Here is a 26,262-nt window from a genome sequence, read left to right on the forward strand (position 1 = left end):
ATTCTCATTAGTATTATAATTAATTCGTTTTTTTACCCAATTTTAGCAATGTTCATACGGTTTGCACTTTAAACCATCCCAGTAAGATGTAGTTTGATATGTACTTGAAATAAATGTTCTCAAATTACCTTTAAACATACATTATTCTTATGCAATGAATAATTAATGATTTTCTATTATTAGAAAATTAATATCAATATGCAATTGATAAATGTCAAGATGCATTACACAACACATCAAGTCCGTCATCTACTATTTTGGGGGTTCATAGTCAGACTTCCGTTGAATCGCGTTTTTCGTATATAAAGTTTGTCCCTCTTCTCTCACGGTACCCTCCTGTCAGGAAAATATGGCGGACAGGGAGTCTTGACGCGTCTGTTTTGGTGCTTCGTTTAGCTGTTTCCTGCAATTGATTTGGACTCTAAGTGATCAAGTCGCAACATTTGAACTGAGGTAAGGGTAAAATGTTGCAGTGCGTTATGAATTGCTGGGCAAACTAGGTGTCGCGCCTTTTAAACGCGCTGTCAGCTACAAGGGTCCAACCAAGCACATGGATGACAGCAAACAAACACCTTTCTCTGCAACAGTAGAAATCGGTACCACTCGTCCGGTACCGCTAGTCCGTCGCAGTCTCATGCACGTGCATTAAAAACAACGATCGGTGCATTCACGTATAGGCAAAGCCAGCGATCGATCCAAGCTCGGATGTCATGATCTACGTTTAGTTTGCGTCGCATGCTATAATTGTGTTTATGTGGAGAATGTAAATAAGCTTAGAAGAGAAATAATTATTTATTGGCTTTAAATCTCGAGGCATCTAATCAGATATCGGATGGTGGTTTTGGATTATATTCATGATTTTTGAAACTTAATTTACACACTAACCCTGTGTGTGCGCGATTGCAGTAAACATCTTTTGAGTGAGCCCTCGCTACTTCGCGGTTCGTTTATCGCGGCTTCACTGCATCGTGGATTTTTTCCAGCCCCCCCAAAAATAGTTATAATAAGAGTTCTAAAAACATAGTTGCAATGTTGTACTTCGTCATAAAATAAGTTATAATAAAATGCTTCTGAAAACACATTAACAGTATTTTACCTTGTTATAATAAGTTGTTATAATATTAAGAGTCTTAAAATCATATTTACAGGATGTATACTTTAGCTACTACATCTACATATACATCTACAAAATGCACTGCTATGGTAACTTGTGACCACTAGAGGTCCCTGTTTAACCAAGGTTAACAGAACATCACATCTACATGTTACACACAAGTATAATGTTTATATTTTTAATATTTATACAATATTTTCTGTATGCTGTTTAATCAGAATAAGTTCAGAAAACACAGGAATAGATAATTATTATATTTTTTTGCAATTATAGATGTGCTTTGATTAAAACTGATGTCTGTTAAGTTTATTACCTGCTCCATGTGTAATGTGCCCTGAGACAACTTCTATTGTGATTTGGTGCCATATACTTTAAATGAACTATGAATCGCTGTATATTCGAATGCAATAAAAATAATAACAGGCATGAACATATCCTATATAGACCAGCAAGCCAAGCAGTCCCGCGATTGGCTGGTGACCATCACCAAGGTGCACTCTCCATCTTGCAAGTACTTTCACTGAAACCCCCCCCCCCCCACACACACATAAATGTACCAGTATTTGTGATTATCAAGGTTTTGTGAATTTACTAAAAATAATAATAATTATAGACTTTAACAACAGCATGTTGTATAGGAAGTTACTCCTCAATTTTGCTGTCAAAGCATTGCTCCTATTTCAGATCATGCCTTCGGCCTGTGAGTCTCTGATTGACGACATTGAGGACATGGTGTCCTCAAGTGACCCCACTCCTCATGAGAGGCAGTCTGCTCGTAGGAGTATCATACCCAGAGCCAGGAAAAGAAATGAAATTTTGAACAGCGAGGAGCTACAAGCTGACAGGTAGGTCATTGCACACATCTTTATCTGTTACTGCTAAGGAACAGATTTTTATGATATGCTATAAATGTCTTTCCAGTCTAATTCCTGGCACTCAGAAAATTTGGATGAAAACGTGGGGCTGCAGTCACAACAACTCAGATGGGGAGTACATGGCGGGACAGCTTGCTGCCAGCGGATACAAAATGACGAGTAAGAAACTTTCTGTGATCTGTATTGTTTTAAAATAATCAGAAATCTACTCAGCAATACAAATGACGATACATACTAATAGGAAAGAAAAACATGTTAAATATTGGAAGATTAAGTGCAATTTCACTTTAAATCAATTAAGTTGTACCTTATATGGCCTCGGAATTGGTGTAATGATGTTATGAAACACAAGAGGGCAGTGTTGCGCTGTTTGCTGTGAATTCTCCCTCAACATTTCAGCTCTGCATTGTGCTGTGTGCTATTTCACATGGTTTAAAAACAAACGTTTTATAAGTAAGATTGGATTCTATAGTAATGATCTGTGTGATGGACTACTGAAATTGATAATCCTTTTGAAATATTAGAAAAAAAAAAATTCTGGAAGCTAATGTGTGAGACTCCAGGAAGAAAGTACAAATTGTAGGAGTTCTTCCCTCATTATGGGGAATGTTATAAAGAATTGTCATTAGGTTCTGTATATTATTTTAAGACTATTTAAAGATCAAACATAACATATATTAATTTATTAGTTATTTTTTAATTTCTAAAGGTCTTAGATGACAACTACACCGACCGACCCCCCCCCCCATGTGTTACCGGAGGACTTGAGATGAGACACAGTAACTTCAGAAAAATAATTCATATTTTAGACCAGAAAATATAAATGGTGGTGCATTGTCCCCCATTAGGGAGCCCAAAAAATGAGAGGCTGAAGTTTAATAGCAAAGTATCCGGCAGTACATAAAATAATCAATCACTGCTGCACTGTATAACATTCAGAGCTCTGGATTCACTTTTGATGTGTTAGAGTTTTTGAATGTCTACAAAGCCTATATAGTAGGAATTCTTAAATTGCCTTACCTTCAAGGTGCTTTGAATCTATAATTAAATAAAAGTACCATTTGTCAGAAAGTAGGTGCAGAGTTGTTTTCTATTCTCGCTTTCGTTCCTGTGCGGCAAATATATCCACCTTTCTCCCAATCTGATTACTGTACATTGCTTCTGCAGCTGTTTGAAGGTCCATTGCAAATAAAAGTGCAATTCAAGACAGTGGAATGGAATAGTGTCTTGGTAATAAGATCAAAAGTTGCTTTTATGGATAGTGTTTTATTTTTACTCAGCTCACTTTTTTTATTCTGTAGAATCTCATAATTCCTGATTCTTATTGTGTGCTTGTTAAATGAATTTTCCAAATATTATGATATGTGCAGCAACATAATAATACGCAGTCGGGGCACAAGAAGACATATACCACTGAACTTACCGTTTTTCCATTATTTTATATTTATGGCTTAAAAGTGTTTCTCATATGTATCTACTGTCTGTGTGAAATGTATGTTAAGGGATTGCTGTGCACTGGTGTGCCGTGAGATAGCATCAGGTGTGCGCCTTGGGGCAGTGACCTAATTTCACTTAATTGGGCCAAAAATGTATTTACTATTAATAATGTATCTATGCTTGCCACAGGTGACAGGCACAAAGATGATATGCTCTTTAATTAGGGGGCAGAAGTTACATCGTTAATTAGTGGATTCACTTTTTATACCATTTAAAAAAAAATATATATAGGTGCCATGACTAAGTAGGAATTTAACCATGCGAAACCTACAACTTGACCTCCTTCTGGCATAGGTTGGCGTGGTATATATGCATATAATGCATAGTTAAGTTGTATAAAGAGCTTCAGTCTTATCATACCATTGTCGGATGTCTGTCATGAGCCTTCTTGGTTGGTATTCTTTCATGCCGTTAAGTAGTTTGAGGCTTCACCAACCATTGGGGAATATTGTTTCTCCCCATTGTCTACCACTTTCTGCCATGTCTGCAGGATAGTGATTAAAGGGCTCGCAGCTCTCCGCTAAAGCTGAAGGATTAGTTTGATTCCATTTTCATTCCTCTCTGCAGTCTTCTGTCTTTTCCTCTTTGTTAGTCGTTTTCTCTTACCTCATGTTTTGAGGCCCCACTTTTTGAGTGAGTGTTTTTTTCTTCAAATTGTTGAAATATGCACATCAGATTGATGCCACTTCATTTGATTAACACTTTTAGACAAAGACCAAGCTATAAAAACATGACATCACCTTCTCCCCCTCCCTCACGTACTCTCCTCTTTCTCTTTCAGTTGTGCTCCCCCCCTCCCTCCCAACTCTTTCATTCTTTCTCCAACTATGACATCACCTGGTGTGAAACGTAGTAACAGTTGTTGTGCTGGCCTCTAGATGGCAGCCTTACCACAAGAGAAGTAGAAAACAGGATGAGGTCATACTACAGCTCAGAAACACTCTTGGAAACAACCCTTTCTTTTCTCATTCACAATTTTTAGACGTGTAACTTTTTCTCTGCAACGTGTGTTGAATCAGTTTGTGGCATGGAGCTGCAAAGTATAGTTTGGTTTGTTATATTGTAAGTTTTTTTGCATGCTTTCTTTAGTTTTACCTAAAAAAACACATAATCCTCCATCAGTTGTTAATCAGCAGTGATGCCATTGCATTGAAATAAATAAAAAAAGAAATGAAACATAATGCAATTCACAGCCTTTTGTCCCAATTGGTTGAACAAAATAGCAGATTGCAGTGGGTCGCTTTGCTTTTATTGTGTTTACACCTGCTCAACTGCCTGTCTGCTGGCCCACATGTTTAATGTCTCCTACTGTACGACCAAAGAGGGCACTGTTAACCCGCCAAAGTGCACTGCTAGTTGAGAGCCTGGAACAATGTGCCAGAAATTGACTTCATAGAAAGGCGTGTAGATAAATGCTCTCATGCAATCCTCTCCCTCCCTGTCTCTGTCGCTGCCAGCCGTGCTCACACAAAACACTTCAGTTATGAGTTTTACATAGCGGTTAGGCAAAACGACTCCCTTGTACACAGTGTCAGCCAAATGGGCTGCTCTTAGTTCCTTGTTTGGTCACAGGCAATTGAAGGGGGGTGTGAGGTGTTTTGCTAAGATGAGGTTGAACAACAGGTCTGCAGGTATTTGAGCTGGGAAGAACATTTTGTATTTTTTTTTTCGGTTTTCCTGTGGTTAAATGCAAATGACATATTATTGCCCCTTGGACTTTTTTTTTTAAATTAATGTCCTTTTATGCTTATTTTGAAACATCTCAACTTATTTGTAATATTTGTCATACACCACTTATTTTTAATCCGCTCCGAGTGATTGCATTACATCACTGCAGAGTATTCTCGCTTTTAGTGTGTGGCTGTTGCAGACGCAGCACCTCATTCATTCATAAATCGCAGGGTGAGGATCTTTTTGATTGGCTGGCCGTGCGCTACGCAATGTTACGCGCGGCCGTGTCATAGTGAGTGAAGCCTTAAAATGTTCCCTTTAACTCCTCCTCTCACATTTAGAAACGTGCACACTTGGCCGTTCGACAGACATACACTTTGAGGTAGCGAGAAGCGCTTCGATATAGGGATAATGTGTGATGCGGTGTGTGTGAGCTTTTGACAGCTGTCAGTTTATGTGTGTGAACACGCACACTGTCTTTCCGCTAACTCGCTCCTATATGTGTCTCACAGTCCACATCGCCGGATCGGAGAGGGACAATGATGTAAGGGAAAACGATGTAAGGAAAACAGGAGAGAATGTATCCGCGGGACAATGGATCAAGGTCGCAAGCCGAAAGAGGCAGATGCAAAATTTAAAGCGACAGTCGGTCTCACAGAAGCAGACACTAGCGAGCCGCACGCCTGACTATATGCCGTAGTAGCTCAAGCGGTTTAAAGGTAAAGAGATAATAACAATAGACAAGTGAAGCTGACACTGGATGCGCTAAATGCATACACTGAAATAATGTTTATCATTACATTTGCACTTGCTTCTATTTATACTAAGACTCTAAAAGCGGAGAGCAGTTATATGACGGCCGGGGTGGTTGGTAATATGTAAATATGGATATGCAAATTCTTTTGTTGACAGGGTTAAAGCATTTTGAATATTAAAGTTGTCACCTAAACACACAGAATGCCTAATTATCCTTTACTGAGTGGCTGCGTTTAAAAAATGTCTTATTTTTTTAGTCTCACATAAACACAGAAATGTACATTGCTAAAAATTTGCATTTTGTACTTGAAGTGGAGATAAAAACTTCTAAACAAACATTTTCCATAGTCTGGAATTTGCTTAAAGCCTACAAATAAACCATGAGTTTCAGCCGTCAAGTATAACCATTTAGATGCTCGGAAATTGGAGTGATCTCAAGCCCTGTGCGTGTGTGCGTGCGTGCGTGTGCATGTCCGGGTGATCCTACAAGGTGACCCTCATGTTTGCAGCACCCAAGAACCTTTTAGAAGCGATGGGATTAGGTAACCCAGCCTAGCCTGCTTTTAAAATTCCCTGGAGAGAAATAGGGATGGAGAAAAGGGGAGAGTGGGATTGCACGAGGAAAGGAGGGATCATTGCTCAATCTCATCTATTGATTACTCTGAGGATAGGAATTTTGACCACATCAAAAATGCAATGAAAACTGCTTCTTTTGAAAAGTTGTGACACTTTCACTTTGGTGACATGACAACAGCAGTTTTGTGCCTGAGAAGGTAAAAATATTTGGACGTTTTTGAAAACAATTGCAATTCAGCATGTGCAAGCAAATGCTGAAAATGTCTGACTATGAAAATAGAAGACGTATGGAGTGTTCAGACTGCATAAGCGAGCGTGTCAGTCAAAACAGAAACGATAAATCACGGCTCTGCTGTACTGATTCTGCTTCTCCACCAATGTGTAGATTTACTGCACTGCTATTTTGGTTACATTACAGTGAACTAGGGTTGCAAGTACCAATTATTTCTTTCTTAATCCATTAATCTGTTGATTATTTTATCTCTTAATCGATGGATCGGATAAAAAAGTGTTTTAATTTCCAGCCCGGTTGTCAAAATCTGGACATTATTTCAGTTTGACAAGGCACAAAATACTCAAAGATTAATTATATTTTCATTACTGGTTTGGTTCATAACATGACAGAAAATCAGTAAACAATATTTGATTGTTTTCTTAAATGATAGCAGATGATTGCAAATGTCCTATTTTGATTCAATGCCGAGTTTGCGTTGAAGGACGACTACAGAAATCCGAATTTGGACATTTTGAATTAACCGAGTGTTTAATTATGATAAAAAAATAATGATTGATTAATTTGTTAATTAGTTGTTGCCATGGTTGGTTGTTTTCTGCACCCTGAGCAGTTCTGATGTCGTCTTCAGTCGAGATAGCAGAACATAGAGATTGAAAATAAGCCCTGCTCCAGTGCCATTCATCACAATTTGAGAAAAATGCTTTCCCCAAAAGACATTGGTCTTGTTACCCACACTAAAAAGGCAATAGGATAGATAGAAAAAAAGATTCTCAAAATGTTTGCAATATTTATATGCTGTATTGTTAATTTCAATGCGGTCCATCAACTAATGAAGCAACATGGGGATAAACGATAGGAGATACTGGAAATGGGATTTCCCGCCAGGGGTTTGGGTCGTTGGTGATGTATTCCCTATTCCCCACAGAAGTCATCCAGCGAGTCACCCCTTGTTATCCCAGGAAAACTGCCTGCATTCTGCAGGGATTTCAAATACCCACAAGGGAATGCCATAAATATGATTTGAGCAACGGTATAAAATCGAAGCCACAGACAGGAGGAATTGTCCAACAAGTTTAGAAAAAAAATGATAACTTTGGATCAGCACCAGCTCAATTTATTTTATTTTACATTTTTGGAAGTTGTTGCTGCTTGTTCATCTTTTTAGGACACATTTGGAAATAATGTAACTGATTGCTTGACAGTCGCCCGGAAAGAAGCAAAAACAGATCGATATTCTTTGACATTTTCTTTGTCTGGTTGTCATTTAGTCGCTTATTTGGAATAATTAGCTTGTCCGTTCCATTGAAAGCTGATCTTTTTGCTCTCTCTTTCTACTAATTTCTCCTCTCTTTTGTTGTCCCTGTCATCTCTACTCAACAAAAACAAATGTGTAATTTCTCTCAGAAAGAAGAAATTACCGCTTGAAAGACGTCAGCAATTAATGTGACGCGAGGATGATGATGAGTCAGTGCCAATGAGTTTGAAGCAAAAGAAATCCACAATGAGGTTTTCAAGGGCATGCAACAAATGTTTTTTCAAGCCCCCCTCCTACCGTTTACCTTTTTGTATCGTTTTAGAACATGACCCCTGGTTTAGTTTTCAGATATTAGTGGCATAATTGTTGACCACCTGCTGAAATGGAAAGCAAAGTGTGCATGTTCGTGTAAGACCACCTGCTCAAGTGAAGCCTTTGCTACATTCGATTGAACACTGTTTGGGCTTACTGGTTTATGTGCTGTATAAAAGACCTGTGGGGGGGAAAAAAGGAATATGAGAGCAGTTGGGAAGGTTAAAGAATTCAAGTATTTTGCAGTGTGTGACACTACTGCTGTGTGTATGGGTATGTCATTGGTTTTGTAATAAATTAATTCTACACGCCCCCCTGTCTCATCTTTCCTTCATACATATAAATGACTTGGCTATGTGTTAGATTTCCATGTGAGAGCACAGATATTAGATAAAGTAGATTTAAAAGCTGTGAATGATTTCAGCAGCCGGTTTAATTTGAATCTGCGTCGGACAAAGTAACCTTGATCACTAAGCAGAAAAAAATGATTGGAGACGTTGGCAGGACCTTGCTTGACCAGGGTAACGCTTGCATGAATCTACAGCAAGCAGCTCGTGAGCGTGCCTTAAGCACCATAATTTGTCGGCTGGCTTTTTGTTGACAAATAATAATTGAGCTTGTTTTTGTTGATGTTTGCACTGGAACGAGTGTGTCCTTTCATTTTTGTCCAGCATTCAAAACACAATGGTGTTTTATTGTGGCTGAACTGCGCATATTTATTCTCAAAAGGGCTTCCATTGAAAAATAAAAACATTGACTTTGTAGACTTACAAATATGCATTGCTCTTGTACTACTATACTCGTTTTCTACTATGGCTTTATTGCCATTTAAGAAATTACACACAACTGGTTTTTCATGATAATTACATGACCCAAAGCAATCACCATGCCTGCAGTCGTCCTTGTGGAAAATAGCTCACTGCTATGGATGTTGGTGGTAGCCAAGCTGCCCTCTTAGTATTCAAGTTTGAATAAGAGCTGGCAGCTTTGCTAATTCTCAAATGAGTCATTTATTTATGTTAGAGCTATATTTTTTTTAAGGCTTAGGGTTGTGTGACAGTGTTCAAAAAGATTTTTATTTATTGTTAAATTGACAATTTTTTCCCCCCATTTTTTTTTAAACCTCTATTTAAAGTTATATATTATATTTTCAAACTAAGTTACCCAAAGTCAGCCTTTTTCCTTAGGGTCCTTATTTTGAAGAGAAAAAAACTCACACACACATACACTAATACTAACTTATATGAAGGACATAGTATCTGTTCCCAATTCATCAGTGCCATCCCATAGTAACTTCCTGCATGAATGTGTACAGCTTCATTTTTCTTTTAATAAATGAGGCCTCTGATGATCCTTTATTCTCTTAATTTTCAGAAATTAGTTATGCAGTGGCAATCTTTAATCATTTATTTTCATTTTGATCATGAGTCTCCTATTTTTTTAGACCAGTGTATTTCATCTTGTGACTTGCATAAGGGTCAACATTAAAAATATTTTGATACAGTGGTGCCAAACTGAACAAAACTGAAAAAAAAAGAGGCAGCCAATTATGCCTGACATCATCCCACTAAAAGTCTCATGACTGAATGGCATCATTTTTTTTTTTGGGTAGAGACGCTACAATTTCTTTTCTACATGGTGGCATGGTATTCACTATTCATGTCATGTCTTTATGTTGCAAAGAACATGATTTGTATTTGCTTTGCCATCTCCTTAAATAACTAATTATGAAGCAGAACTATTAAGAAGTGAAGACATCTTGTGATGATCCTTGAACATGAGGTCAAACTATGAGGTCGTCTTATTTGACACTTTGTCTCCGGTCTGTGACTAGTGGCCTATTGATCTTCCCAACTTTTTTTTCCCCCTTCCCTTGCAGTGTTAAAGAAGTGATTGATATTTTTTGGTGTGGTTTTGCATAGTTCAAAGGCAAGTCATCCTTTTAGATCAACTTTGTTCGCAACAATTCTGTTGTATTTTCCCATTGAACCAAGGTGGCTTTACAGCTGTCACTGCCTTCACTTTGAGGTTGGGGAGCGATCAACTTTTCATCAGCGATGGCTTGAAGCGTGGCTTACAGCTGCAAATGAGCTGAGTGGAACAGATGACAGCAGGACCCCCACTGTGCTGTTTGAATGACAGAATGAGTACTCGCATATAACATGTCACGGTGAGCCAAATTTGAGGTGGGATGCCCTTTTATAGGTAAATGAATTATTATAACTTGAGTCCTTCTAATTTGAAAGCCTCCAAAAATACATGAAATACCGGCTTGTCTCTTCACAATGTCTGGTGACGCATTGGCGAGTTCCTGTCTTGGTGTGTTGTTATCCATTCGCAGCTTGATTTAGATCCTGACCACACATTAAAGAGATTCAGATGAATACAGCCGCCAGATTAGCATATGAAAAGACGGTGACAGGACATGCGATAATTTTGATGCCATCTGCTGTCATTGAAATTTATTCGAGGGTGATGTGTACCTGTGCGTTTTGGTGTCTGTCGAGGTGTGTGAACCACGTGTACATTTGCAGCGAGTACAGTACACTCACTTTCCACTCGTGTTAACATTTTTTTTTTTTCCCCATTGCGATTTCATATGGAACACATACTGTGACCCGATACATGTATTATTTACTCCGAAAAACACATCAAATTGTTTCATTTTGTCATGATTTATTCATTTGGAGGCAAATTCTCCGGGATACAACCATGTCTGCACCACCTAACTAATGTATTCATGCTCAGATGCATGGAAGCTCTCACGCGAGCAATTTAAATATTCCATAGCTACTTGGTGTTCTTTAGAAGTTTTCCGCAATGTATCAGTTGAGACTCTTTGAGGTATGTTAAGAATCTTCTGGATGCTCCATAGATGATTCTATTGAAACGGGTTTACTAATGTTGAGATGATGCATATTACATCTGCGTATTTGTGACATGTTAGACCGACTGTCATGGTGCTTTCAAGCTTTGGTTCGCTTTCCCTCTTGGTGCAGAACGCTTATTGAACACAGTAATCCAACTTGATTTTAGACCAGATGAACCACACCGTTCCAAATTGAATTGGCATAGTCTTGTTTATGGAGACAAAAACACCCAATATAATTTTTTATGAACTAATCAGGCTCATTCTGAAAAAGGATAATGTCATAAAAGGATAAAATGACTGACTTATTTGCTTCTCCTCCCTTAAACTTCGTGCGCTTTTATATTTACTGTTGTAGTGTAGGGATAGATTGCCCCGGACTTTAAATAATATAATAATAATGAAATTAATTGGCAGGCATTCATAATTTACTTTAATCTCCCACATTAATTATTTTTGTTTTTGCTTCTTCCTTGTCTTCTACGACATGACTTTTGTCCCCATATCCTTTTGTTAGATAGGATATTCAAATTAAAGGTGCTGCATTCAGATTTCTTATAATCCCAAGATTCGAACTGTTTTGCTTAACAAAGCCAGAAAATACATCCACTTTCCTTGGTGATGCGCAAGGAAAGCGAGAGACACGTAACTTGTGTGCGAGTTGGCATCATTTGAGTAAGAGAAGGCTTTCTAATCATCTCTCTTTCTGCCAACATCCACATTCCTTTTACCACCATGTGCTAAGCACTTAGGCCAGAATCTCATACGGAGGGTTGGAGGCTGTGATTAAGGGCTTTGCGGTGTTTGTTTCAAATGCATCGGCATGGCAGCCAGACTTGGATCTGGTAGTATGTTTGAGGCAATTAAGTTAAAATTTAATGCATTATAGTGATTATTTCCAACATGGTCGATGTGCAGGTGTGTGCAGATGAAGCTGTGTGTGTTTGTTAATGATGGATTTCATTTGCAAAGTCATTGCCAATTGAAGCTTATCTGCTTTGCAAAATATGTTTCCCTTAGATTATTTCACCACACAAAATTTTTATTTGCATATTTACCTCAACTATATTTCAAAGTGCTCATGCCGAGTTTAAACTTTCCTCTCACTTTCTCCAAGCTGTTTCAGAAAGATTGCTTGAAGCATCTCTCGGTCCTGCGAAACCGTTCTCAAGATTTTCTTGCCAATTTTGCAATAGTTGTTGTTTTAGCAACTCTCCCCATCTCATTTGCCTCAGTATCTTTAGCTTTTAACGACGTTACCATCCTTACTCTAACTTTATTTGGCTTCCATCCGATTTGCATCTCAGTTGGGCCAGTTTGCCGTCCTGCAGCTGCCTTTGTTTGTGCACTTATCTTTCTATTCTTCCGTCTATATATTTTTTGAAAATGATTTCATCATTCTCTTTTCCATGTTTGATTGACTCCAATTCTGGTTTAACATCTCATTGAATGTCTTACACACCTCTAGGCTGTTTTCTTTCAGTTTAGTCGGACAACTCATTGCGTTTTGGAAAGTGTCAGAAGAGGAATGCAAATGAGTCGCGGGGATTGCACGATGAGCTGGCTTCAAAACCATGATATCATATGGCCGTGTTATGGGCCTGTGCCTTCGAAGCCACCAGGATGCCCCCGTGTGCTCAGTGCATCAGGAAAAATAAAAGCGCTCTACATCTGGGCTATTTGCATACCATTTGCATTTGAACCCCAACTGGCTGTTTTTGGAATGCCAAGAGGCTAAATTCAGTATTTATTACTCAGGCCCATGACTAGTTCCACATTTTTGTGGCATTTGCATCTGATTTGCATGTCCCTCAGCCTGGTTGTGGGAATATGGGGCCAGATGACCTAAATTGTTTCAATTCCACTTTGAAATGAGTAAAAAAAACGGACGGATAAAGGCCTCATATCACTATTAATCGAATTAGGCTACTTAACATATGAAGGCGTAAATATCGGAAGGGTTATTAGCCACAGTGGCAAGTCAAAGAAAATTGCTTTTTAACTCAACTCGTATTCCACGGAGATGTGTGACAATGTGCGTGGTTGCGTGTGTGGTCTAGAGATTGAACAATTTGTGCTCTCAATGTTGATCACAAAGCTCGCCTTTCTCTTTCAAAATCTTCTCTATCTTCTAGTTTGTCAAGGGTGGACAATACAGCAACCTTTACCCTTGACCGTCTTAAATCTTTGAAACCAGATGGACGAATGGGTGGATGGATGGATGGATGGATGGATGGATGGATGGATGGATGGATGGATGGATATTTAGAGAGGATAACAGATATGCAGCAGATTCTTATGAAAATGGTATAATAATAGGTTATAATAGTAAGAATAATACTGTATAGTATAGAGTAAACCTGTTGAGGTTGACATCAGCACCTACTTCTCACTTTTATTCAATTGTAAGCTTTAGCCCCACCTGCCACAGTTCATCCAGGGCAGGTGAGCTTTTACATACAGGTGGCTTCTACGCTGCTCTTTCTTTGTCTTTGTGTTCCAGGGGTCAAACATGGAAGAAAAGGAAGAAAACACACACACCTGGATGTTTTTTGGATCTCATCCAGACCATTTCATAGTTACTGCAACCTAATGTATGGCTTTTGGAATACACTTAACACGCACACAACGGCTGGCATGCACATCTCTTAATGAAAGTGAAGTGCCATAGCCGAGGGCAAATAACAAACAACTGTGATGACAGTAATGTCAAAAATGTAGGGCATCATTATTAAACCCTAATTTTCCCCTAAGTTTAGTTGGTTTGTCTTATAGTCGCATGAAATTATGGTACTTCAAGCATTACATTTCTATCTTTTTATATTTAATTAGTCAGCATTGATCTGTTTTCATTTTCTTTCACTGAGGCAAAATGTGAACTTGCTGAGCAGAAGGTTCCATAATTCTGGAGAAACGTTTCGGTAAAAGTGAAATCACAAGTAAATGACTGTCTATCTAACCTTCCTCCTGCCCTTAGACGCTGACTTTCTTGCCCTTGACTCTTAACAGTCTCCCTGACTGTGTGGAACATCTTTTCATGCTTGCACTGATGACCATAATGGGTTTCTGTCTGGGCCGCAGACTCGTGATTGGCCCCAATTAGTGCTTGAAACCGAGGCTTCATATCATTGTCTCTATGCAAGGTGGGATGTGCAGTGGCAAAAATCGTTTCTTTCCCCTGCGTGCACGCAGCTCAATAAATCACCGTTAATATGAATTTAAAATCACAGTAAAGCCATTATCACATTTTTATCACTACCACTGGAATCTTTCTAGCTCATATGTGCTCTGAGTTCTTTTCTTCTCTCCAGCTTAATGTTTTCAATGTTATTGCGTGTTTTTCAGCGTTTCTAGTCTTTTCCTGTCAGCTGGAACGTATTTGCTGAACCCAGGTGTACTCATTGGCAGCCAAATTAGTACTTGGCTTGACTCAGCATTTATCATTCCTGTTTCTCTCTAAGCATTGCTTGCCTATTATCTTGAATTAACCCGACTTAATCACCTATTATTATGCGACAACACATTGGAGTAACTTTAAAGTGAAACTTCTAAAGTTTAATACAGTTTGTTCTGTGACGTGGGTGAACACGTGATTATTTTGGATTTTAAATTAAAGGAAATGAGAAAATTACCGCTCATGACACAATAATAATAAAAATCTTTGGACAGTCACATGTATGTCCTGCCAGCTGCCAGCTGCCTTTTTGAATGGCCAGGTCAGGTTGATTGGCTTCAACTTGAAGGCCTTGAGCCAAACAGATCTGAATGCTGATCTGATTGCGCAGATTTTTAAAAGAAAACATGGCACTTCAACATGGAGCAGTGAATACAATTTTGGTGGGTTAGAGTGAAGCTAAGAATAGACAAGAACGCGACGCTGTTAAGGTTCTTTAAATTTTCTTTAAATAAAACTAAGCAACATCCTCGTTTGAGTCTTATGCATCACAGCTAGGGTAAAAACTTGTGCCTCACTCTAACTTTGCAATACTTTCCCCTCTTTACTCGGCCTTTGCACCCAATTTTTTTTAATACACCCCCATTTCAGCCCACTTTCCTCCCGTTTGATGTTACAGCACCATGAGATCAGATGTAATGGACTCACTGCTAGTTAAAAACTGGAGACAATCCCCAAGTGCATGGTTGTTTTTAAGATGCTGTCAAACTGTTTGGTAGGATATCTCTGGTATGCCCCCAACTGTGCTCAACTAAGCGAACACTCCGGCTTCCGAAAACACAGTGATGCACATTGACATTCGCCCACCCAGCTATGTCATGAGATTAAGCATGGACTATGTCTTTTCTGCAAAGCTCTCTAGTGATCCTGTTTACCAGTTTCGACTCTGCACACACTATTGACAGCTGCTTGCAATAGTCTCGACCTCGCTAGCCTCTAGTTTGATGGAGGTGGCTTTATCCTTTCTTTTCATTTTTCCAAGTATGCAGCCCCAACAGAGGTTTCCTCATGGGACACAACATGGAGCATGTGATCAAATTTTGGCACTCCTCTCTTTGGAGCTAAAATGGCTTTAGGGTCTGTTTTCACTCGCTTTTTTTGTGATAGCTTATGACCTCAATTTTTCTGCATCTCTCTGAAGAGCTTAATGTTGCATGATAGAGCTGGGTGATTTAGCCCATCAGTGATGTTCCAATATTTTCATGTAACATTGCACAACTGCTTTTTTCTTTCTCGCTACATTTTTACAAAGCATAATTATCACCTTGCATAATACGCCTGAATTTCCATCCCCTTTGTAAATACTAATCAATTAAAATAACTGAATAAGATGCAGTTATTTTTACGTCACATACAATAAATTTATACATACTTAATCACAAATTAAAACAAGTATATAGACATTAAAATATTCACTCTTAAAAATAATACTGCACAGGCAGTAACATGTTGCTGTGTAACGGCACGAGATAATTTATTTCTGGTGAGAAAATGTGGAAAATGTTGTGCCCTCACAACGATATTTGAAAATTGTTTTTGCCTTTCCTCTGCATTTTAAAATATTTGCGCTGGGGAATGTGTGCACAATTGTCTGCTTGGGGAAACTTGTATTGCTGCAACGAAATGGCCTGTGTGTGATTTTGAACAAATGACTGACAGCTGAAAGAGCATCATTTGTGCCCTGTGTGCGTGTATTCAGTCCCTCTAATGACAGTTGATTGCATTATCATCCATGCCTGAATGGCTGCTCACCCTTCTAGACGGATAGACCAACCGCCAAACCCCCAGGCCCCCCTGTGTGTGTCGTGTGTGTAAGTGTGTTTGTGATAGTGTGTGTGTATCTGTGTCTATTTGTGTGTGACTTGATTGGAGGTGAAACTCGTTAATCCTCTAAGGCCCATACAAATTTGCCACGTCAGTAAGGCTCATGTGCACGCACATACTGTACACTTGGCCCATATATCTTTAAATATACATACACATGTTGAAAGTAATCTGTATTTTGATTGGTGCACGCTAGTACGGGTCGTGTTAGCTCTGGTATACGTCATAATTTAATGAAATTAATTATTGTCTATCCTCTTTCTTTGTAATGGTGGGTTTAAAGTACCGTATTTTCCGCACTATAAGGCACACCGGATTATAAGGCGCACCTTCAATGAATGGCCCATTTTAAAACTTTGTCCATATATAAGATATATATATACATTTGGCCTGCGGGCTGGACTTTGGACACGTCTGCTGTAGTGGCTCAGTTTTGGTCCATATATAAGGCGCACCTGATTATAAGGCGCACTGTCAGCTTTTGAGAAAATTGGAGGTTTATAGGTATGCCTTATAGTGCAATAAATACGGTAGGTTCAATCCTGAGCACCTGTGATCATGCCAGTGTCCTTGAGCAATATATTGAGCCCACAGTTGCTCCTAATGCCACGCCATTCGTAGGTGAATGAGGAGAGCATTAAACCGCTTTGAGTGCCTTGAAGGTGGGAAAGCTTGATACAAGCAAATGCTCATTTACCATCCAAGAAGCATTTATATTTGAGTTAAAGTCACCAAGTTGTCTTGATGCAGAGCACTGCGGTCACTCCCCCACACTGCCTTTCAGTGCACCTGTCCACTGAGCCATCCTGGCATCCAGCAGTCTGGTTAGCCAATAAGGCCAGACAGGCCTTGTTAGCTCAGTCAAGTGTATCTATTCACCCCAAAGCTACCCTTTGCACCAGCATGCTGGCTCCTATAACCCTCTATGGCATTGCATCCCAAGGTCAGCATGTCCTCTCTGTGTCGTGTGTGTGTTGCCTTGTGTGTGAAGATAGTAGATAAGAGGGGCCGTGCCGGGAGGCCAGCATTGAGATATGGGATGGAAAGGATGGGAGGGAACAAGACAGAAATGACAACACAAATGTGTTGGTGTGCGCGTGCGTGTGGCAATGTGTGGGGGATCGGGTGGAAAACTGGGTCATGATACAGTATGTGTGTGTGAAGCTCACAAGCATTGTATTGAGCCCCAGGGTGGCCGCTGTCTGCATCTTCTGTGTCTCTCGAGCATACATTTGCATGTGTGCGTGGACACACGCACGACAGTGTTTTGTCAGTGGCCTTTACCTTTCAATGTTGTCTACCAGAGCTAAATGCTTCAAAGGGAGAGTCAGAGATAGTGTTGTTATTATACTTGTGGTGTCTTCGTCTCATCATGGTGGCTTTTAGCTCTTTTAAGTTGCTGCTTAGAAGATATGCTGAATTTCCATAAGTGCATAAGATGAGCATCACATATTTACCATCTTGCAACAAGTAAAACATGCAGTTAGGCTCCCCCAAAACCATTTGGTGTTCTCTCTCACAGCCCCCTGCAAAAGTAATATCTCATCAAATTTATACTAAATTCAAGCAAAACATTTTCACACTTGACAGGTTTGTTTTGGATAAAATGAACTCTGGTGCTATTTCTCAGTGTATGGTTTGTTCGATCAAGTGTGAACGCTATCATTTGGACCCCGCTGTGCGCCAAAATATTGGCCTGACAAACTCTCGGGCCGTTTGGATCTGTTCTGCTGAAATGGAAACATTACACGGACCAAAAAACACAGATTAGTGTTTCTGGAGCAGAAAGTTTAGGGAAATCAGAAATATATAGCAGTTAAGTCCGGTACAGTCGTCAGAATTGCCAGTGGTGCACAGAATTAAATTCCGTAGCTCTTCTCGACATTTGGGCTGTTTAAAAATAGAAATACTGCAAGCCTTTATAACTAAACGGCCAAATTGTTTTTGAGGATTGAGTTATAGTTTACGAGTGAACACCCGCTATTTGCAGGCGATGGTGACTGACAAAATCTGTGGATAATTGAAAACAGAATTGTAATTGGATATGGCTGCCACAAAAAAAAAAACATTTAGAACTAAGAGGATTACAAAGCACCGATGCCATGCATCTCGCATGTATGCAATCATGAGTACATGTTACGTAAACTGCAGTGGTACCTTACTCGGCACAAACCGTTTTCACATGAGGTTTACCGATAGTATTAATTAGCGTTCTAGGTTAAATAGCAAAACAATTATGTGGCATCATGTGTGCAAACAAATAAGTGCACGAGCACTTAATACAAATGGTAGTAATTTATGAAACTCACCTTTTGGCATTTACATACGTTAGGTCTTCAGGTATATACAGACAAATTAGCACAGTTGACTAACAGTGCAGGACATGCATTTTGACTGCAAAATTTTGGAACATCTATTCATGTTTTAATTTTGTAATTTAGATTCTTAGCCCCATTGGAGCCACAAAAGAAAAAAATGTAAACAACTTGGTGAAGTAAGTCTGCAAGGAAGCGTACGAATTGAGTATGCAAAGAAACCTGCGTTATAGTCCATGATATGGATCCATAATCGAGAGTGGCAATTAAAGAAGTCTGTATCAAAGGGCCTCGTACTCTGAAAGTTGAATCTCCAGAGATCTCTTTCTAACATCACTTTATAAGATCTGACTTCTCTCAACTTCCCTGGACGGTCTGAAAACCCAAGAAGGTTGTATAGAATAATCCCCATGGGAACTGCATAGTGCTCGTAAGCGGCATCATTCTATTGTTTCACACTTCAGACAAGACCGTTTGGTGTGCCAGACGTGCTGAAGGCTTTGAACATGTTTTGACACAGTTAAACAACATAGAATACTTACTTTTAGAAAAAACAAAAAAGATTATATTTTACCGATAGCAACAGCTGTCGACTTAATGAGAGCAAATCACTCAGTTTACACTTCCTGTTTATATGTTGTGCACATTCGCATACTTGGAGTTTTGGGAAATCATCTTATTGCCTGTTTGTTAGATGTGTTTTTTGGTGTGTGCATTGGTGCTCTCTGACACTCCAGCTGAGCCTCATCTCTACCTCTGCGGGGTGCTTCACACACCTGTGGGTAAATCAATAACAGACTTACAGCACAGAAAAAAAGTCATTTTTTCGTTTTTCTTGGCTTGTATTTGGATGGTAACTACTTCTACTCATGCTCACTTGTGGCATCGTGTTGTTTACATATTTGTTACAGTTATTTTGCTCTCTGTATGAATGCACTGGCTTTTAACCCCAGCTTTTTGTCCACCAATCTGTATGTTGCTTTCACAAATTCACCCCCGACACTGACCCTTTCTCCTAATCTCCATAGTGAATGTGTGATTGAAATGTGTTACAACCTTGGGTACATGGTGCACAGGTCACATATGTGAATAACACACAGACGTACACTGTATGAATAATTCGCATACAAACACAGAGTCAAAGCACATGGACACACAGGGAAAGGTTGTCTTATTTTCACTGCGTGGGTTCAACTGCAATCTCTCTTTTACTGAAATACTCAATTTCTTTGAGGGGGTCAGCAGTTGGGGTCAGATGTAATATTTCCCATATATTAGATACCATATAAATCAGAGTTCATGTTTGGGTCCAAATGGAATTAAGTTGTGATTTATGTTATTGCCGTGTATATATACACAGGCTGCAAGTATAACTCCTGAGTGCTCACCGATACCGATGCTATATAACTGATACCACTAGTTCTTGTGATACATAACATTTTAAATCTTTTGTTTATGTCTGATAAAAGGGACAGTCACTGTACAAAACAGAATTTATCATTATAATACACCGACAACTCACTCTGAATTGGGATTATTTTTAATAAATTAATAGTACAAAATAAAACCGATAGCTGTCTGAATTGTAGTAAACTGAAGACCAAAAATAATACAGGTTTAATAATGTAGTTTCGTATCATAGCTCATACTACCATTTATGCCACTTGATCTCTCCAGGTCCTCTTTGTTCAATAATTCTCAACCAAGTTTTTAAAGTACAGAGATGCTCGCAAATTTCAGGATGCTTGTCTTAACCCTCAGGGGTTTTCTTCATCAGATAAGTCAACAGTTTTTTGCGTACATCTGCAGTAACAACATTTCACATAATTGCCTGATGGCCATGATATGCAAAAACTGAGCAAATCACTCCTTTGCCATTGGCTACACCCCTATACCTATGCAAATGTTATGCAAATCCAACTTTCCAGGGATTTCCTAATCACAGCGTTTCATAGAGTTGTTGAAGGATAAGCATACTTACATGCTGAGTCATTGCAAGTAACTTTGCCACACTGATCAAGAAAACTCAATGGGAAACTTTGGAACTCATGATTGGCTGTTATTGTTTCTGTTGTCAAAGCATGTTCATTTGTGTTAGTTTTTTTTTTTTTTCAAATCTTGCATAAACTCACAACAGAGATACCAGCAAATCAGTGACTTCTCCTGTTGCCTTTACAAAACCAGTTCAGATATGCGTTATCACAAATTTACACAACATTCAGGTGTGTTCGGCTCTCCGCAGTGGAGGCTCTGCCGAACCCCTGAGACGACTCACTGGACCCCTAGGGTTCGATCGAACCCAGGTTAAGGTCCAATGATTTAGATAGTAATGTCTTCCTTAATGCATGAGTTTTAGTTGATGTTCTGAAGAAAAAAAAAGGAAAATATTGGAGAAAAAAAAAAAACTTTCATAAAAATAGTGGGAAGTCACACATCCAAGGCCTTACCTTTATCCATAGACTAGAATGGTGCAGGACCAAAGTGTCTGCATAATGTCTATTTTTTACAAATATTTCATCATAACCTAACTAAATAATGAACAATGAAATCTTGTTTTTTTTCAGATGACCCAACCGAAGCAGATTTGTGGCTTCTGAATAGCTGCACTGTCAAAAATCCTGCAGAAGACCACTTCAGAAACTCAATCAAGTACTGAATTCCCTATTACTTTTCTCACCAACCTTTTCAATATTAAACTTTTTAATTACCGGTACTTGTAAATTTTGGTCTACAATCAGCCCACCTGGCCGTAACATTTGTCAGAACTGCTAAACGGCTATTTCAATGCACATTACACACACATGAGCGGAAAATTAGAGAAAGGGATGTACATTTGCATAAACGCTGTCAAATTAAGCTAGAAACTGTTTTGCATTTTGATTAATTTTCTTTCATCGGGGGCACACCCACACCCAGCGGATGTGCTTGTTGTGCCGTGAGAGCAAACAATGATTCACTGGGTTTGTAACAATTTTGGAATTAAATTGTTCTTAGCCCTCCCAGAAAAATCAACACGTGTAAAGTGAGTGTAGGTATAATTAAGTGCATTATTGCATAAATCATATTTTTTTTACACTGAACGATTATTGTCGATTTGAACCTTGTGTAAATTATTTATATGCTGGAAATTCAGAGCCTTTTTATAATAAGTAAAATGCTGGTTTCTTGGTTACAGGTTTAAATATTAGTGACTCAATCTCTTTCTGAGAAAAACAGCTAATGAGTTTGAGCTTTAGTTTTCTCAATTAAATATAGGCAGAAAGGGGTTTGCAAATCATTGGATTCTACTTTTTTCAAGGAGGGGGGGTTGTAGAACACATTTCTTTAGATTTTTTTTTGTTTGACCAGGAATCTAACATAATAAGTCACATGTTTTTTAATTTGTTCATTTTTTTACCATTGACGTTAGAAGCACAGACACAGAAAGAATAGAGTGTGTGTCTGCCTTTTATTACAGCACTTGAAGCTTGCAGGAGGTACAGTATCAGAGCCCCCCCATCCCCTTAATCTTTTCATGACTGTAAGAAATAATATGCAAGATGACAGATCCCCTTGCACTGCATTGCACTCAGTCACACTCTTGACCACTATGCGTGCGTGCGCCTCCTGATACGAAAACCATGAGATCTTAAGTCGCACAAACAAAGATTTGTCCAGTTTTAAGATTAATGTCCTCTTTTTTTCTTATTATTTTTTTAACAAGAGTGTTTGATGTTTTTGTTACAAGTTTAAAGCCCACAGTCAAGCCTGCTGATCCTTGTTTGAGATTAAAGGTAAAATTGAGCTACATGCATTTGTAAGCATTCACCTACAGTGTTATAAAAGTGAGAGTACGTCAGATATGTACACTCAGAGAATAAACTACTTCTTGAGATTCCTCAATGATGGTTAATTAAATTGCATCGCACGGTAACTTCCTGAATTCATGAGATTGTTATAGATTCCCATGCATAGTACTGGCTATATTTTCATGGATTTTAGTGAAAACTTAAAGGGATTTCAGACCCCTCTGTTATGGTTAAGAGAGGCAGAGTGTAAATACATTTTTATTACCTCTGGAGAACTGGGGCACAGCAGTCTTCCGTGCCAAGTATGGATGTGAATGTTTTGGAGGGTGAGTCTTTGAGAGAATGTGAGCAGATGGGGATATGACTTGTGTACGTTGTTCATCCATCAATCCTCTGTATATTCCGCTTACTCTGTGTGCTTTCTGTGCGAGCTGGCTCCCATCCCAGCTCCCATTAGGCAAAAGGCACGGTACAGACCGAACAGACACCTTGTTAATTACAAACTAATTCACACCAGGGGAAATTTAAAATCGGCAAGGAGCTTAACATGCATGGATTTCTACAAACCCCAATTCCAATGAATTTAGAACGTAGTGTAAAATGTCAATAAAAAAAAACATAACGCAATGGTTTGCAAATATCTTTCAACCTGTATTCAGATGAATACACTACAAAGACAAGTGTCATGATTGGGGTAAAGGGATCATCAATTTGGCTCGGTTGTTCACAAGCAGGGACATGAGAAGGTTCATCAGATTTTGAACAACCCCCTGAGTAATTAGTTCAAGAGTTTAAGAACATTTCTCTACATCCAATTACACTAAAATTATTGATACTGGTTGATTGAGATTCAAACCCAGATTGCCTGGCTGTAAGGTTGACGCACTAACCACAAACTCACCATGCTGCCACTTAAATGAAATATTTTCATCTTAAATGTTCAACCATATTGTAGGTGTCATCTAATTGTTTATTGGTCAAAATCATACCCAAATGTACACTACAACTTAAGTACTCACTTTGTTGTATAAACTGGTAATCTTGCAACTGAGGAATGCTAACAAGTCAATTAGGAAGGATAATGGGATGCATGTATGCATGTTTTAAAATGCTAAAATTAATAGTTTATTTGATGTCAAACACCTTTCATATCATTGACTCTGATTGAGTTACGGAAGCTGTTGCTCACCGGCATGTAATTAAACAGCTCTGTTTGTGCTTGCATATTTTTTTTTTTTTTTGCATGTTGAATTTTTCACTTGGCTGTCTCCACAGTCATTTTTATGATCAAGAGAATGTTTGCCTAATGAATTAGTACCAAATTCAGAGTTCTGTACATCAGTTTTTAAAATACACCAATCCCCTGTTATATTGAAATTCATTTCATTATCATTTTAATATTCATAAAGTAACCATGAGAGAGTGAGGGGGAACATTCCTTTTAATTGAAAAGGGACACACAACACACAGAATGAACCCTTGGAATGTGTCCAAATTGTATATGCTTTGCTTATATTGTGTATTTAGCCAGATGTTTGCTCTGGTGCTGCAAGTAATTACTATGGCCTCTAGAAACGCTTTCTTGGCAACGTTGCTTTTGCAGACATCAAACTTTAAACTCTTTTTGCCCTCAGTTGTTAAAGATGTTGCTGGACAAAGTTTCTTTGTACATGAACCTTATTACTTTTGACAATTTGGGCTTTTTAAATTTATTTCCTAACATGAATTTATCTTGTATTATTTTGCTTACTTAAATTATATTTTTTACACATTGTCTTCTACAGAAATATAAAAAAGTAAAGACAACACCATTTGACATTCATCAAGTTACTTTAATTTATTCGAATTTAAACACCATAAACAAATGCATAGTTCATACCTATCATAGTTCCTTTTTGATCAGGTCAATATGTTATATTTTACCAGTGATGGTTCTCTCCTAACCGGAGTCTGCATCCTTCTAAAACATTTTAAAATGATAACCGGTATCACATTGGTGTAAAATATTATGTAACGACCAAAAGATCTATTTGAAGATCTATTTGAAGAAGGCTTCATTTCTTCAAATAGTGATTAATGCGATTGAATAATTTATATTTTGCATAGTTTAAAGCATTTTTTTTTTTTTTTAATTTCCTGATTTAATTACCCAGTCAAAGAGCATGCATGACATTTTTGCTTCATAGAGTTAAGAGTGGTGCATATGCATCATAGAGCTCTTAGCCACATCTGCTCATTAGTAAATTGCCCACTGATGTTGGGCACACAGTCAAAGCAACCGGGCGATTGTCGGGGCAGTAGGGTGGGTGAGCCTTCTGTATGTATTCTGCAGTGACAGTCAAGTATAAATTTCAGATGTACAATTGTACAGGTTTTATTAGGTCATATTATTTGTTGAAAATGTTTTGGTACGTTGTGGTTAGGTACAATAAAGACATTGTTTCTGCTTTGTCGTTTATAAATGAACTAAAAAGTCATGTCGTCTGAAATCCGGAGTGACCTTTATATTTTTTTCCTCTTTTACTCTGGGCAGTTTTTTTAAGTCTGTGTCCACTGATTCCCATCGACAAGACGTACATTTGTCGTTGACTAGACACAAACGCTTGCACGCACAGAAAAAAATGCTGCTTAAGGGCTGGTTTTGGTACAACCCAGGGATTGGCATTAAATTTGTCAATTCTGGAGGGCATTAGCCTACATTTCAGGGTAGACACAAACAAAACTCCCCACAGAGAAAGAGCAAAATGGGCAGACCATTGATGGGATGTAAAAAGTGTATTTCTGAGTTCCGATACTAATGTACTGGCTTCAGTACTCCAAGGACCACACAAAAGTCAAGGGCAATGCAAAACAATTTGACTTAATTTTCTTGTTTTAGCTTAGTCTTGTCTGTTTTGTTGTTCTTTTTCTTTGGTTGTGTTATTATTAAAAAAAAAAAAAAGTTCAATCAGTAAACCACATTGTCAATAACATGACAATAATCAGCCATGTCAGTTTTCTGATTTATATGTTGTAAAGACCTTGAAACCTGGAGGCTTTGTTCCTTGCACAGCGGCGTTTACTGAGTATACTACGTTCTCCTTTTCAAGTCTGGAAAAGTAGTAGATAAGCAAAGCAGACATCAGAAGGGATGACGCCAATGTGATGGAAGGCTAATAATGTTTAAATCCCTTTTCCTAATGGACTTGACTTTTATCAGCTCCATTGGCTTTGAATGGCCAGGTATTAGTTCCTCTCATTTTCCAGAGGCACTGAAAAGTTTTATAGACTTTCTGCAATGGAATGTCAAGTCAGAGGGCATTCAGTTTATTAATAGTCTTACTACATCAATTTGGTTCTTTTTCATTTTTAAGCTATAACTTTTAGGCAGGATACAGGAATTGTCCACACTCAAAAGCATCAGATTTAATTTTCCTTGGTGATCAACATGTTTTCATATTATTTTTTTCCTCAGCATTTTTATCACACTTATATTTCAAATGTGTTGAATTCAAAACATAAGTGTTTAAATGTTTTCGTTCATCAAACAAACTTGAATACCCACCAAAACAAACCATTTGGGCTTCAGCAATCGAACAGTTTGGTATTTGGATATCTTGCTTTCAATGTTATTGAATAAACAAGTATTCAGATTAATATTGTAGCAAGTATGAGACACAGTGACATCAGAATCACATGAGCCACTTTTCCGGCTAAAACAGCACATTTCACGAAGCCTGGC

General features: G+C 38.4%; 1 protein-coding gene across 2 annotated transcripts in view; it reads left to right on the plus strand.

Moving 5' to 3' along the window:
• Nucleotides 1–299: 299 nt before the first annotated feature.
• The window catches only part of cdkal1 (CDK5 regulatory subunit associated protein 1-like 1), a 171,492-nt gene continuing 145,529 nt past the window's right edge, over nt 300–26,262 (plus strand). For both annotated transcript variants that reach the window (XM_088386707.1, XM_088386706.1), the window contains exons 1-5: nt 300–453; nt 1,559–1,605; nt 1,799–1,959; nt 2,036–2,148; nt 21,318–21,402. In XM_088386707.1, coding sequence (XP_088242833.1) covers nt 1,802–1,959; nt 2,036–2,148; nt 21,318–21,402 — 356 coding nt within the window. In that variant the 5' untranslated portion in view covers nt 300–453; nt 1,559–1,605; nt 1,799–1,801. The remainder of the gene's footprint in view (nt 454–1,558; nt 1,606–1,798; nt 1,960–2,035; nt 2,149–21,317; nt 21,403–26,262) is intronic.

This window comes from Syngnathus floridae, chromosome 10 (genome assembly GCF_059516105.1).
Source record: "Syngnathus floridae isolate MCC-2025c chromosome 10, RoL_Sflo_1.0, whole genome shotgun sequence".
Lineage (NCBI taxonomy): Eukaryota > Metazoa > Chordata > Actinopteri > Syngnathiformes > Syngnathidae > Syngnathus > Syngnathus floridae.